General features: G+C 42.4%; 1 protein-coding gene across 4 annotated transcripts in view; it reads left to right on the top strand.

Moving 5' to 3' along the window:
- SNX13 (sorting nexin 13) overlaps positions 1 to 14,825 on the top strand; it is a 156,721-nt gene that overhangs the window by 124,317 nt on the left and 17,579 nt on the right. For 2 of the 4 annotated variants that reach the window (XM_034760568.1, XM_034760566.1), the window contains 3 exons: positions 1,528 to 1,635; positions 3,375 to 3,485; positions 5,358 to 5,519. In XM_034760568.1, coding sequence (XP_034616459.1) covers positions 1,528 to 1,635; positions 3,375 to 3,485; positions 5,358 to 5,519 — 381 coding nt within the window. Of the gene's footprint in view, positions 1 to 1,527; positions 1,636 to 3,374; positions 3,486 to 5,323; positions 5,520 to 14,825 lie in introns of those variants that run through there. The other 2 variants (XM_034760569.1, XM_034760567.1) reach the window with 2 other exon arrangements.

Below are 14,825 nucleotides of genomic sequence, written 5' to 3'. Positions count from 1 at the left end.
ATATCGGGGTAGAGGTGTATTTTGTGTCTGCCTCTCTAGTAGTCTTCCTATGTGACACACATTTTTAGAGTGAACTAGATTTAAAGCCAAAAGGGACAATGTTTCTACACAGCTCTTCCTACACATTGTAATTAGTTTAGAGCTATGGGAACCTTGTAGGGTTCGGTGGTCTTCACAGACTAAACCCTGGAGTTCACTTTGCAGGAACTGGAAATAAACCAACCCTTCCCTGTTTGATTGGACTCTAGAGTTCACACATCCTGAAAACAGTCATTCCCTCACTCCCACAGGTGGTTCTTAACTAAATTCCACTTACCCCTTCAGAAGCCACAGGTTACTACCAGTCTCTTAGATGTTTCTAATAGAAAATCTGGGCTTGCTGAGCATGAAGAGCATTGTTTGAGGCTTCAGGTTCTGTTTTTACAACCTTGAATATTCTAGGGTATTGCCGTGGGAAGAGACTATCTCCCTAAAATACAAGGTCTCTCTGGAGGAGAAAGGCAGGAACAGTCTTAAAAAAACCTCTTCTCCGTATAAAGCAGTGGGACAGAAAGGCACTTTAGCCTCACCAATATGTGCTGCTACCCTAAGCCCAAGAGCAGATAATGGCCTCTGAGGTTTAGTGCGATAACGAAGGGTAACTCTGATTCCCAGAATCCGCATGCTAAAAATTGAGACTTGATTGCCTAGCATGTGAATGCTAGAGAAACCGTGGATTCCTTTGCAAGTGTACTGTGTGTTATGGTTATACCTACCCTGTTTCCCCGAAAATAAGACATCCTCCGAAAATAAGGCCTACTTACAGTTTTGCCTCTCGTTGTAATATAAGGCATCCCCCCGATAATAAGACCTCCCCGATAATAAGGCATCCACCGATAATAAGGCATTTTTCATTTCTGAAAAATAAGACATCCCCTGAAAATAAGACCTAGCGCATCTTTGGGAGCAAAAATTAATATAAGACACTGTCTTATTTTCGGGGAAACAGGGTATCTTGCTCTGCATTTAACGTGACAGTGGTCACTTTCAGGTCTGGGAGTGTTTCACTTCTCTAACTGGTGTTGCTCCCCCAAAGATACAGTATGCAGTCAACTATGTGACCTCCCAAAAAACCTTGGCATAGACCCAGACAGTTACAGAATGGAAGCAGCAGTAGTAGGAAGGAGGCTACTTCCCCAGAAGACTACAGTGGTAAGCAGGACCTCTGAGGACTTGTGGAGAATGGCAGCAAGCTGGCTGACTTGGAGAGGAGGCAGGAGGACGTTTTGAAGGGGTTTGCAGATGCTCTCAATGTGCAAACCATATTTTAGCTCTTTCTGACTAATTCACAAAATATTAACTCCTAAACCCAAGCTCAGTTTGAGCAGATTTGATGATCTATTCTATGTGAATATCTTGTACAGTTCTAATTTAAAAATAAGCGGGTGCTTCAAGTTGACACGTTATGCAGGAGTTCAGAATAGATGATATAATGGGTCCTTCTGGCCTTCCAATCTATTGAAAAAAATCTAACTTTTTTTTTCCTAGTTTGAAAACCTAGCAAGTATATTGAAGCTTCCTGGCAAAAAGACATTTAACAACATGGACAGAGAATTTTTAGAGAAGAGGAAAAAAGATTTAAATGCATATTTGCAGGTAAGTTCTTGACCAGTCTAGTTTCAAATTTTCCTTCATGCTTATGGCTGTCTAAATGTTCTCCAACAACTATTCAGTGAATTCCACTAAATGTTAATTCAGTCACCATGAGATTGTCTTAATAAAATACCCTGATTTGGAACAACACAAGTATGTTGTAAATGTCACAGCTGAAGATAAATGCTAAATTTAACTCGGATCATCTGTGTTTCAGTGACCAGAACTTAAATAATTGAAGTATAAGTGGGGGGATGCAGATGCTCAGTTTTATAAGGTGTTAATGACCCAGTTTCGAGTTGGATTAACTGAAGTAGTTTATCCTAATGACTGAAAGTGGTTTACTGCTTAAGGAAGAGTATCCCTCCTCTTATACTATAAATAGAACAGTAAAACTTTATTCTAGTTGTTAAATTTTCCCCTCTCACTGTTAGCTCAGCATCCTTCTTCATTTTCCTCACTCCCAGCTCAACTTTCAGACTTAGTCTACATCTACACTGCAGTTGGGGGTGTGATTTGTAGCTTGTGTCGATGTATCCATGCTACCTTTATTTTAGGTATCTTGCTAAAAATATCAGTGAGGACATGATAATGCAAGCTGCACAAGCCTGCCTGACTCCCCTGGGTATATACTTGCTTGTGCTGCCTGCATGAAAGTCCACGCCATCCTATCCTCGCTGCTATTTTTAGTGAGCTAGCTAGCTTTAATATGGTCTGGTACAGCTACATAAGGCTGCAAATCACACTTCCAGCTGCAGCGAAGATGTAGTCCTGTTAATTGTACTCAGTTTGACTGAAACAATATTCCTGTCTTTTGGTCATTTTTTTTTTAAGTGTTTAACCACTCTTTTCTTCCATTATTCTGATGTTGAATTCAGTTGTCTCATTTCTAAATGACTCATTGATAAGGCTGGTCTCTAAACATTTTTGGCTCAACAAGGAACAGTTGTCTGAGAAGTTTTTTTGTTTCAGAGGGCATGTCTTTACCACCATGCTAAATCGGCGTTGCTGCTATTGATGCAGCAAAGTCAATTTTGCGAGTCTGGTGGAGACATGCTAAGTCGATGGGAGACCTCCCTCCTGTCAATGTCTATAATCCACCTCAACAAGAGGCGGAAGCTTTGTCATCAGGAGAGCATCTCCCATCGACATATTGTAGTGTGGACACCACTGTTAGTCGATATAAGGTACGTCGACTTCAGTTACCTTAGTTACGTAACTTAACTAGTGCGCCTTAGATCAACTTATAGTGTTAATGTAGTCCAGGCTTAAGTAAAATTCTAAGAGGGGGTGAGAGTAAACAAAATGCTATGAAATCTAACAGCTGTTTAGATTGTCTAACAACCTGCATTTGTAATATGTATGGTTACTTATTTTATTTCAATATTTTTCCTAAGTGTTGATTACAGTGTGACTACTGATTTTAGACTCTAGTTTCAAGATAACCAAAAAAAGATGCCTTTTATAAATAGTGTGGAACTGATAGATCCTTCTTAAGCACTTCATAATTAATTTTGATTATTTCCCTCTCTGTAACAATACTCACCTTGAAATAATGTTTAGAGAGAGAATGAAGAAAATGCATTCAAAACTGCCACTTCTTTGTACAAATATATAAATGTGGTGGCTGAATACAGTATTAAAAACCTTTATCAAATGAAATGAAATTATGACTTTTTTTCTAAATATGATATGTATTTTGGAAGACGCTGAAAGTTTACAATTAATCTTTTCTTTCTTAGTTGTTGTTAAATCCTGAAATGATGAAAGCTTCCCCAGCTTTAGCCCATTGTGTGTATGACTTTCTGGAGAATAAAGCTTACAGCAAAGGAAAAGGAGATTTTGCTCGAAAGGTAAGAATGGCATTTAATATTTAGCAGATTTTAGTGATGCATTTGGTGCCATAACTTAGTAAATGAATTGAACATATTGGTTATTGACTGCAGACAGTTATAAACCAGAGTGTTTTATTTAATGTGCAAGCAATTTTTGAATTTGCATTGTATTAATGTGTGTTGTCAGAAGGTGACAATAATATATCAGGAAATAAGACCAGTATAGAATTAAGAACTTAGCCATTTTTAAATGTTTTTATTTGTAAGTCAAGGAAACCAAATTTCCAAGAAATGAGTGAGTGTTGTATGTGCTACAAAAGGCTTTTTAATTCTATTGTTGACAAGTTAACTTCCCATCAAAGATTCCCGTTCTCCCTTTCCTTTCCCAATCTCCTACCCACCTCCAACTCAACACAAGACTGCTGCTATCATGACTTCCACGCTCCAGTTCAAAATATATAATGTGTGTACCTGCTAAGGCTGCAGTTAATGCTGTTTCACATTCAGCCAGCAGAGAATACATGGCGCTAAGCACCGAAATTGTGCATCCACTGTTAAGCCTGCACAAAACCCAGTTGTGTTTGTGGAATTGGTGTGTCTGCAAATAGATACTTCAGTTTACAATTGCCCATTTTGCATGGGCAGCTGCTTTTGGGAATGACAACCAGGACCTAATTTGTGATATTCCAGTGACCTGACATGGATAACATCTTAAACTATTCTAAAAGTTACTTTTTCAGTTATTTAAACTGTGTTCTTTAAAAATTTTACATCTGTAGAGTTGACTACAAAACATCATTCTGAATTTATCCAGCTTTATGTAATGTCCAGAAAAAAATAAAGATTTAATGTTCAGCTTTCCAAATGTATTGGATCTTTCATAACCTTATCTTTTCCTTTTGTAGACTATTACACTAGATGATGTGCTTTTGTTACTTGCACTGTACTTTGAAAAAGTGTACATTGAAAATATCAGAACACTTATTAGTCTCCATTAAATATTATACTAAAAATAATTTAAATGTGTGTGCCTAATGCTGAACATGTTAGACTTAACATATCACCATGATGCTATTTAGGCAAGACATGGGACAGTGAGTCAGGTAGGAGATGAGATGAGAACAAGGGAGGTAGTGCTTGGGAAGAAGTGAGTTTGGAGGACAATTATTGGGCAAAAAATTGAAAACCCTTCAAAGCATAAGGGAGTGCTAGGAATGAAGGTATGAAGCTGAGATTGACAAAGGAATAATAAATGAGGATTAGATTGGGGTAGGCAGAGTGGGGATGTGAAGAAATGGAAACTATAATATAGATCAGAGAATGAAGCTAAAACGTCCTCTGAACTCAGTGAGAAACAAACTTCAGCACTTCATGGCAACACATAGAAATGTTGCTTAAAGTATAGTTTAGATATGCACATGGGGAAACTTTTCCATATATTAAGATATGATACAAAAGTATCAAACAACTGTGTATAGATTTCCCAAACATTTCAAATGTACATAATAGTTAAAATGAATTCTGCATTTATTTTTTACAAATAAGTCTTGGGGCAGAACCTTGAAGACCTTTCAGTAAAACATGTCTGATGTCTGATTTCAGCTGGTGAAATTCCTTATTCTGTGTTTATCACATTGTTCCAAAATTTTAAGCGTTGATAGCCAATTAATTTTTGTCCACATTAGATTGTGTTTCCAGTATGTTTGAGTGAACATCCTGAAGTAAAAATATTTAATCTAGTGCTTGTATCAATTGAATTTTTATATTCAAAGTAAGAGATGTACTATACATCAGTTTATTCACTAGAACAGTGTGACTTTTTTCTTACTGGATGATTGTACTAGTGTCCTCCATAGGTTATGCAATCGTGGTAAATGTTTTCCCCTTCAGATGGACACATTTGTAAATCCACTGCGTAACTCTATGAGAAATGTTTCAAATGCAGTCAAGTCCCTGCCTGACAGCCTGGCAGAGGGGATGACTAAAATGTCAGACAACATGGGCAAAATGTCAGAAAGATTGGGACAAGACATAAAGCAATCATTTTTCAAGGTAAGAATGTATTGGTCAGGTAATATATAGTAGAGTCTAACAGGAGATGACATTCAGGTTTGGGTCCTCTTATCTAAAAACAAATGTTAAACACTCTATTGAATAGAAAGGGCTAAGAATAGGGAAACAACTATTATTCAAAGGTTCTATTTACTTTGGAAAGTTGAAGAGTAATAGGAGAAAGCAACATACAAGGTAATGAATGATATAGAGAAAATAAAACAGACACCTAGTTAAATTTTAAACTTTATTTTAAAAGTAAAAGGCATCCTATTTCAAATTGATGGAAATATTGTGCAAAAAATTACATATTGCCCCATGATTTATTTAGGCCAACAACTCAGCAAATACTGAAAAAGGAGTAGACCCAAAGCACAACTGTCATCCCGTTTTTTACTAACACTCTTCGAAATAAGGGTTAAGGTAAATAAAAGTGCTTTTAAAGACCGAAACCAATTTTTAGATGGCCCCGATTCACTCTTGCTTCCTGTTTCTAGGAAGACCCTTCCCCACTCCCCTCCCTGCTGAAATTGCTAATGAAGTCCCTCAGCAAGGAAGCAGCACTTGCTGTTTGAAGAGAGGAGGAGGCAGGAAGGTGCTGTTGCTTCAGACAGAAAATCTACAGGGCAAAAGGCGATCCTCTGCCTTTTTCTCCCCTACATTTGGCAGCTGAGCATCAGAAAAGAGGTGAAGAAATCCTAGGCTCCTCAGATATTGAAAGCAGACAAGGGAGCACTGATAAGGACCTAAGTCCAGTGCTGGCATTGCTGCTTCTGCTGCCAGGTTTTATGATAGCTGCCTGCCACCATCACCTAAGCTGCTGGCTCTGCTCTCTTCCCCACCAAGTCTTTGGTGTTGCTGGGAGGGAAGTAGTAGCGGTGGTGTTCTTCTGTACACCACCCACTCTTGACCAAATCTCCCATCAGGCATGCAAATGATTTTTCTTCCTCAGAGGGGCTGCCCTGACAACTGAAAGGGTGGGAATAGAGGAAAGTATTCTGTTCATCTGACCCTGCACTAGAAGTGGGAAAATTCAACAGTGATTTCATTGCGTGCATGCTGGCATTGGTCCTATCAGGGCTCTCTTTCTTCTCTTTGGCTAACTTATATCTTTGGATAATTTGAACTTTTCCTGATCTCACCCACCCGTAGTGTACCAGATATCTAAAGTTTTAAGGATTGAGTGGGAGCTCCACTTCGTTCTTCAACTGATTGCACGTGTGCATTCCACTCTTGGTGTGTGTGCATCCCGAACCACAGTTGTTGGAAAATTTTCTCTCACTAGTACCTGTCAGTGCAGCTTGAGCTCCTGCTGCTGCTGCACACTGCTGTGTGTAGGTATAAAGGGCACAGATGATTCACCCCCACACACACTCTTTCATTCTTACCACCTGTGACTAATGTTGGAATCTGTTGGTCTTGCTTTAGCAAGTGCTCTCAGCATGTTTTTTTTCATATATGTAGTTAGTTATTAGGGTCAGTTAGTGTTTGAGTTAGTTTTAGTGTCTTAGTTTTTCCCCATGTTTGGAGTTTCATTATCAGTACCGAAGAATGCCTTTGACAGTATCTTGCCTGGCATGCTCTAAGTCCATGTCTGTGAGGAACCCACACTCTAGTTGCTTGGATGAATCTCATATTTGGGATCGATGAAAGAACTTCAAGGCTAGGACTAAGGAAGATCAAGAAGCCAGGTTGAAGTTTCTTTTGATGGAAGCCATTCTGAAACCACCTTCAGAACCTTATTGGTCAGAGAGGGTATTAAGTACATCAGAATCTGAGAGATGTGTGCCTCTGATACAGACTGAATTGCTGTGTCCAGGAAGAAACTGCTGGGGGAGGCAGCTTTTCAGCCCCGAAGTCTGCCAGGAAAGGGGACAAAGTGAGTAGAATGCAGTCAGAATCGAAGCACTCCTCCATTTATTCATCAGCTAAATCGACCCATTGACACCTGCACTGAGGCAGGCACTGTCAAGTCTGAAGCCCGAAGTGGTGTCTTCATGGTTGTGGCACCATCTAAACCGGTCAGAGACACTCATGGTACCATCCATGCCAGAGACATTTCAAGCTGCAAGGGACTTGCTAAGCTTATTGGCGCGAGTGCCCCCAGCGGTGCAGGAGATCATACCTCCAGTACTGGTAAACCACTCGGCACCAGTGGAGGGCCCAGTACTGAGTCAACCTCCTGAGTCCTGGAGTTATGCCCTCCTGTACTGTCGAGAGAAGCCAGCAGTGATGGCTTCTTTTTGCTCTTTCCAGGACTCTCAGCACCAGTCCCTAGCACTGACTGGAATGGTTAGGAGAAGGCAATTCTTCTTCTAACTTGGCAATTCTTCTTCTAACCAATCCATGAGGGTTTTCCCGTTTCCAGATCTTCACTGAACATAAGAACATAAGAAAGGCCGTATCGGGTCAGACCAAAGGTCCATCTAGCCCAGTATCCTGTCTACAGACAGTGGCCAATGCCAGGTGCCCCAGAGGGAGTGAACCTAACAGGCAATGATCAGTGATCTCTCTCCTGCCATCCATCTCCATCCTCTGACAGACAGAGGCTAGGGACACCATTCCTTACCCCTCCTGGCTAATAGCCATTAATGGACTTAACCACTATGAATTTATCCAGTTCTCTTTTAAACTCTGTTATAGTCCTAGCCTTCACAACCTTCTCAGGTAAGGAGTTCCACAAGTTGACTGTGCGCTGCGTGAAGAAGAACTTCCTTTTATTTGTTTTAAACCTGCTGCCTATTAATTTCATTTGATGACCCCTAGTTCTTGTATTATGGGAATACGTAAATAACTTTTCCTTATCCACTTTCTCCACATCACTCATGATTTTATATACCTCTATCATATCCCCCCTGAGTCTCCTCTTTTCCAAGCTGAAGAGTCCTAGCCTCTTTTGTCACCTACAAAAGCCAGCTCAGGTTTGGGAATCTCCCTAACATCATCAGCCGTGAAGACTGAAGCAAAGAATCCATTTAGTTTCTCCGCAATGACTTTATCATCTTTAAGCGCTCCTTTTGTATCTCGATCATCAAGGGGCCCCACTGGTTGTTTAGGCCCTTCCTGCTTCTGATGTACTTAAAAAACATTTTGTTATTACCTTTGGAGTTTTTGGCTAGCCATTCTTCAAACTCCTCTTTGGCTTTTCTTATTACATTCTTACACTTAATTTGGCAGCGTTTATGCTCCTTTCTATTTGCCTCACTAGGATTTGACTTCCACTTTTTATCTCTCACTGCTTCTTTTACATGGTTGTTAAGCCACGGTGGCTCTCTTTTAGTTCTTTTACTGTGTTTCTTAATTTGGGGTATACATTGAAGTTGGGCCTCTATTATCGTGTCTTTAAAAAGCACCCATGCAGCTTGCAGGGATTTCACTTTAGTCACTGTACCTTTTAACTTCTGTTTAACTAACCCCTTCATTTTTGCATAGTTCCCCCTTTTGAAATTAAATGCCACAGTGCTGGGCTGCCACTGCCACTGCATCAATAGCATTCAGTTTCCCTAGGCTTGAAGTTGGGAGTCAGATTGTTGAGCATCTCCTGATCCCAAGCCTGGTACTGAACAGGAAGATGATGTTCAGGAGCATTCGGTGGGACAACTAACAGAGGAGGCTCACCTACCTCAACCTGTGCTAGCTTCATCTTCCACCTGGTCCAAATGAAGCAGTTTCCTTGGGGGTGTCTTTGCCCTGTCTGATGATTACAGAGCTCACCAAGAGCGTTTAAAAAGCGCTTGGACATTCAGGTAGAAGAGGTTAGGGAATCTTCTCACAGCCCTCTTGATATTCTGGCCTCTGCTGCTCCATCTCTGGTGGCACCGCAAAAAAATGAGGCAATTTAAAAACCCATCAAGGCTCTCTGGCAAACGTCCTCCTTTCTCCCTCCCACATCAAAGCAAGTACATAAAGTTTTGCATGGTCATGCTGGCTTCCATTATTCTCTCCCTGGATCCCGGAGACTTGAATGCTGTTTTTAAAGGACCCCTATTTCCATGTGGTGATTTATCAAGGCCACAGGAAGTATCTCAGATTCCTGATAAATTAATCTCATTACCAATTTGCAGTGTTGCCCTTTTGGCCAATGGGCAGCTTCCCAGGTTATTACAAAATGTATGGCAGTGGTAGCTGCCTTTTCTGAGAAAGTTAGGAGTACATGTCTGTCCCTACCTGGAAGACTGGTTTGAGAGACACCATTCCACAGTTCAGGTACTCTCCAGTGTATCTTTCATCCAGTCAATTTTCAAGTCACTGGGTCTGTTGATTAACTCAGAAAAATCTATCTTCTCATGAGTTCAGAGGATAGAATTTACAGGAGCAGTACTGGATTGTATCCAAGCCAGAGTTACTTTCCAGAGTCAAGGTGTCAGACAATTTGATCCATTATTTTAGATCTCAAGATTTACCCAGTCAAAACTGCACAGAATTGTATGAGGCTTCTGGAACACATGGTCTCTTGCAAGTATGTGGTCTGGTATGCCAGATTGTGTCTCAGGATTCTACAAGGTTCGCTGGCCGCAGTATTTTTGCTGAGCCATCACCATTTGAACACTGTGTTTAGAGTGTCCACTCACATTATACTCTCTAGACTGGTGGACAAACCCTGTCAGATTTGCATAGGAGTTCCATTTGTCCCTCCTCAACCATAGCTAATGCTAATAATAGATATGTCTGCCCTGAACTGCAGGGCTCATCTGGATTCCCTTCAGTCATAGGGGTTATGGTCCACAAAGGACATGACTCTTCACATAGATGTCAGAGAGTTGAGAGCTAGCCAGCTGGCGTGCCAGGTTTTCCTAACCCATATCAAGGGGAAAAAACTGCTCACTCTCACAGACCACACACAGTCAATGTTCGATCTCCACAGTCCGCTTGTCCCTGTTCTGCTATGAGGCAGTTATCTATGGGATTCTTGTATTGCCAACACAATCGATCTCAAAGTCTCTTAACTTCCAAGGATGCAGATAGAGCTGTCAGATCACCTAAGGAGGTCATTTGAGAGTTACCAGGAGTGGTCTATTTTCCACCTTTGGGGGATTCCCAAGTAATTCTGTTTGCAATGAGGTACAACAGAAAATGCCCACAGTTTTGGTCCCCACAAAGTCAGTCTGGGTTCCCTAATGGATGCTTTCTTGTTGTCCAGTCTCTTTAATCTCTCCTCATATGGAAGCTGTTCTGTGCCCCTAATAATTTTTGTTGCCCTTTTCTGTACCTTTTCCAATTTTAATACATCTCTTATTAGATGGCTCAACCAGAAAATCACACAGTATTCAAGGTGGGGTGTACCATGGATTTATGTAATGGTATTATGATATTTTCTGTCTTATTATCTATCCCTTTCCTAGTGGTTCCTAACATTGTTAGCTTTTTGACTGCCTATGCACATTGAGCAGATGTTTTCAGAGAACTATCCACAATGACTCCAAGATCTTTCTTGAGTGGTAGCAGCTAATTTAGATACTATTATTTGGTATGTATAGTTGAGATTGTTTTCCAGTGTGCATTATTTTGCACTTATCAACATTGAATTTCATCTATTTTGTTACCCAGTCACCCACTTTTGTGAGGGTCCTTTGTAACTCTTCACACTCAGCTTTGTACTTTGTGTAATTTAGTATCATCTGCAAACTTTGCCACTTCACTATTTATCCCCTTTTTCAGATCATTTATGAATACGTTAACAGCACAGGTCCCAGTACAGATACTGGTATTTATCACTTTCCATTGCTTTCCATTCCAACAATGGACCATTTATTTCTATCTTTTATTTCCTATTTTTTAACCAGTTACTGATCCATGAGGAGCCCTTCCCTCTTATCTCATGTATGCTTTGCCTGGTCGCCTGCTCCACCCAAATCTGAAAGCACTTCATCTAATGGTGTGGATGCTCTATGGTTAGAGCTGGGAAGGAGTCCTGTTCAAAAGAGCTTCTAGATGTGCTATTGAATAGCAGAAAACTATCTACTAGGTTTACTTTCTTCTCTAAGTGAAAGCGTTTCTCTATTTGGTCTCATTAGTCTAGTTCTGCTGATACATTCTTCAATCCAGCATACTTGGACTATCTTTTGTATCTGAAACTGCAAGCGTTGGCCATTAGTTCCATCAAGATCCACTTACCAGATATCTCGGCCTTCAATCCTCAGGTGGATAACAGTCTGTCTTTTCTAATAGAATATCAATAAGATTTTTGAAAGGCCTGGAAAGGTTGTACCCTCAGGTAGGTTTCAGAGTGGTAGCCGTGTTAGTCATATCAGCAAAAACAACAAGGAGTCCTTGTGGCATCTTAGAGACTAACACATTTATTTGGGCATAAGCTTTTGTGAGCTAAAACCCACTTCATCAGATGTGGATTTTAGCCCATGAAAGCTTATGCCCAAATAAATTGGTTAGTCTCTAAGGTGCCACAAGGACTCCTTGTTTTTACCCTCAGGTACAAGATCCTGTTCTTCCATGGGACCTAAACTTGGTATTGTCAAAGCATATGGGTCCTTCTTTTGAGCCTTTATCTACTTGTTTACTGCATCTTTCAATGAAGGCAGCATTTATGGTGGCCATTGCTTCTGCTAGGAGGGTAGGTGAGCTGCGGACCCAGATGTCTGCTCTGCGTTATACTGTTTTCTTTAAAGACAAAGTTTACCTGTGTCCTCATGCGAAGTTTGTCTTGGAAATGGTATCTAACTTCCATGTCAACCAGGTGATTTACCTATATCTTCTTTCTTTCCCAAGACAGACTTGAATAAAGATGAGGAAAGGCTGCTGCATACTCTGGATAGTAAAAGAGTATAGGACTGTAAGGTGGATAGAAAGCTGGCTAGATCGTCGGGCTCAACGGGTAGTGATCAATGGCTCCATGTCTAGTTGGCAGCCGGTTTCAAGTGGAGTGCCCCAAGGGTCGGTCCTGGGGCCGGTTTTGTTTAATATCTTTATTAATGATCTGGAGGATGGTGTGGACTGCACTCTCAGCAAGTTTGCAGATGACACTAAACTAGGAGGCGTGGTAGATACACTAGAGGGTAGGGATCGGATACAGAGGGACCTAGACAAATTAGAGGATTGGGCAGAAAAAAACCTGATGAGGTTCAACAAGGACAAGTGCAGAGTCCTGCACTTAGGACGGAAGAATCCCATGCACTGCTACAGACTAGGGACCGAATGGCTAGGTAGCAGTTCTGCTGAAAAGGACCTAGGGGTCACAGTGGACGAGAAGCTGGATATGAGTCAACAGTGTGCTCTTGTTGCCAAGAAGGCTAACGGCATTTTGGGCTGTATAAGTAGGGGCATTGCCAGCAGATCGAGGAACGTGATCGTTCCCCTTTATTCGACATTGGTGAGGCCTCATCTGGAATACTGTGTCCAGTTTTGGGCCCCACACTACAAGAAGGATGTGGAAAAATTGGAAAGAGTCCAGCGGAGGGCAACAAAAATGATTAGGGGTCTGGAGCACATGACTTATGAGGAGAGGCTGAGAGAACTGGGATTGTTTAGTCTCCAGAAGAGAAGAATGAGGGGGGATTTGATAGCAGCCTTCAACTACCTGAAGGGGGGTTCCAAAGAGGATGGAGCTCGGCTGTTCTCAGTGGTGGCAGATGACAGAACAAGGAGCAATGGTCTCAAGTTGCAGTGGGGGAGGTCCAGGTTGGATATCAGGAAAAACTATTTCACTAGGAGGGTGGTGAAACACTGGAATGCGTTACCTAGGGAGGTGGTGGAGTCTCCTTCCTTGGAGGTTTTTAAGGCCCGGCTTGACAAAGCCCTGGCTGGGATGATTTAGCTGGGAATTGGTCCTGCTTTGAGCAGGGGGTTGGACTAGATGACCTCTTGAGGTCCCTTCCAACTCTGATATTCTATGATTCTATGATTCTATGATAAGCAGTTACATCAGTATTCTCAGCTCTTTTTGGCAGTTAAAGACAGTGTGACGCAGCTCCCAGTTCCTTCTCGGAGAGAGAATCTTGGATACCCTCGTGTATTTTCTTGTGCTTCTGTTTAGCTAATGTTATCCCACCAGGCAGTGTGACGAGACCGCAAGCAGCTTCTGTGGCCTTCCTGGGTAAAGTTGCTATCCTAAATATTTGTAAGGCAGCAATTTGGTCTTTGGTGCACATTTGCTTCCCATTATGCTATCACTCAACAAGCTAGAAATAATGCCAGATTTTGGTGAGTTGTCCTTCAGTCTTTGTTCAGATAGGCTCCAATCCCATCCCTTTCATGGCTTTTGAGTCACTAAGAGTGGAATGCAATCGTATGCAAGCACTCAAGAAAAAAATTACTTACCTGTTCTGTAACTGTTGTGCTTCGAGATGTGTTGCATGTGACCAATATATGACCTGCTCTCCTACCCCTTTGATTGGGAGCTTTTCTGACAAGAAGGAATTGAGGGAGTTTGGGGCCAGCTCCACCCTTCATGTCTACACTCAGTAGTGCACGGCAGTGGAATGCTCAAGCTGTTGCAACAGGAACAGATTAGTGATTGTGTTTTCCACCCTAAACTCCATGTAATTTCAACCTCATGGAAAAGTATTCAAAAGGGATAAAAATCAACAGGATCCTCTAAATGTTTTAATGAGGGTCTATAGGAATTACTCTAAAAACCTGTAGAATTTAACAGTGGAAAGATGCTTACTGTAGGGTCTGTTAAAAATAATATAGAGATTTTATTGGAGATTAGGATGACCAGACGTCCCGAAAAAATCAGGACTATCCCAATATTTAACCCGATAATGTCCTGACGGATGTATGACTTGGACGCCATTTGTCCTGATACTGTAAGGTAGCCCAGCGATGGCGTCCGGTTGGTGTGGGGCTGGCAGGCTCCCTACCTGGCTCTGTGCAGCTCCCTGGAAGTGGTGACATCTCCCTCTGGGTCCTAGGCTCAGGGATGGCCAGGGGGGCTCTGTATGCTGCCCCCACATTCCCGGCCAATGGGAGTTGCGGGAGTCAGCGCCTGTGGGTGAGGCAGTGCTAGGGTTACCATATTTAGTGCCTCCGAAAGGAGGACACTTTAAAGGGGCCCCAACCCTGCCCCCAGCCCTGCCCCGCCCCCACCCCAACCCCGCCCCCTCCCCAAAGTCTCCGCCCCCTCCCCTGCTTCCCGCGAACATTTGAGTCGCGGGAAGCCTGAAGCAGGTAAGGGGGGGGGAGGAGGCGCGGCCCACCCCCGGCACCGCAGGTCCCCAGCCCGTCCCCCGAGCCCCCGGCCCGGCACCCGAGTCCCCGACCCGGCCCCCCCCGAGCACCGCCGGCGCCCGGCACCGGGCACCCGAGCCGCCGGCCGAGCCCCCCGGCCCGGCCCGGCACCGGCCCCCCCCC

This window comes from Trachemys scripta, chromosome 2 (genome assembly GCF_013100865.1).
Source record: "Trachemys scripta elegans isolate TJP31775 chromosome 2, CAS_Tse_1.0, whole genome shotgun sequence".
In the NCBI taxonomy this organism is placed as follows: domain Eukaryota; kingdom Metazoa; phylum Chordata; order Testudines; family Emydidae; genus Trachemys; species Trachemys scripta.
The sequence above is the reverse complement of the archived record's forward strand: the minus strand, read 5'-3'. Positions and strand labels throughout refer to the sequence as shown.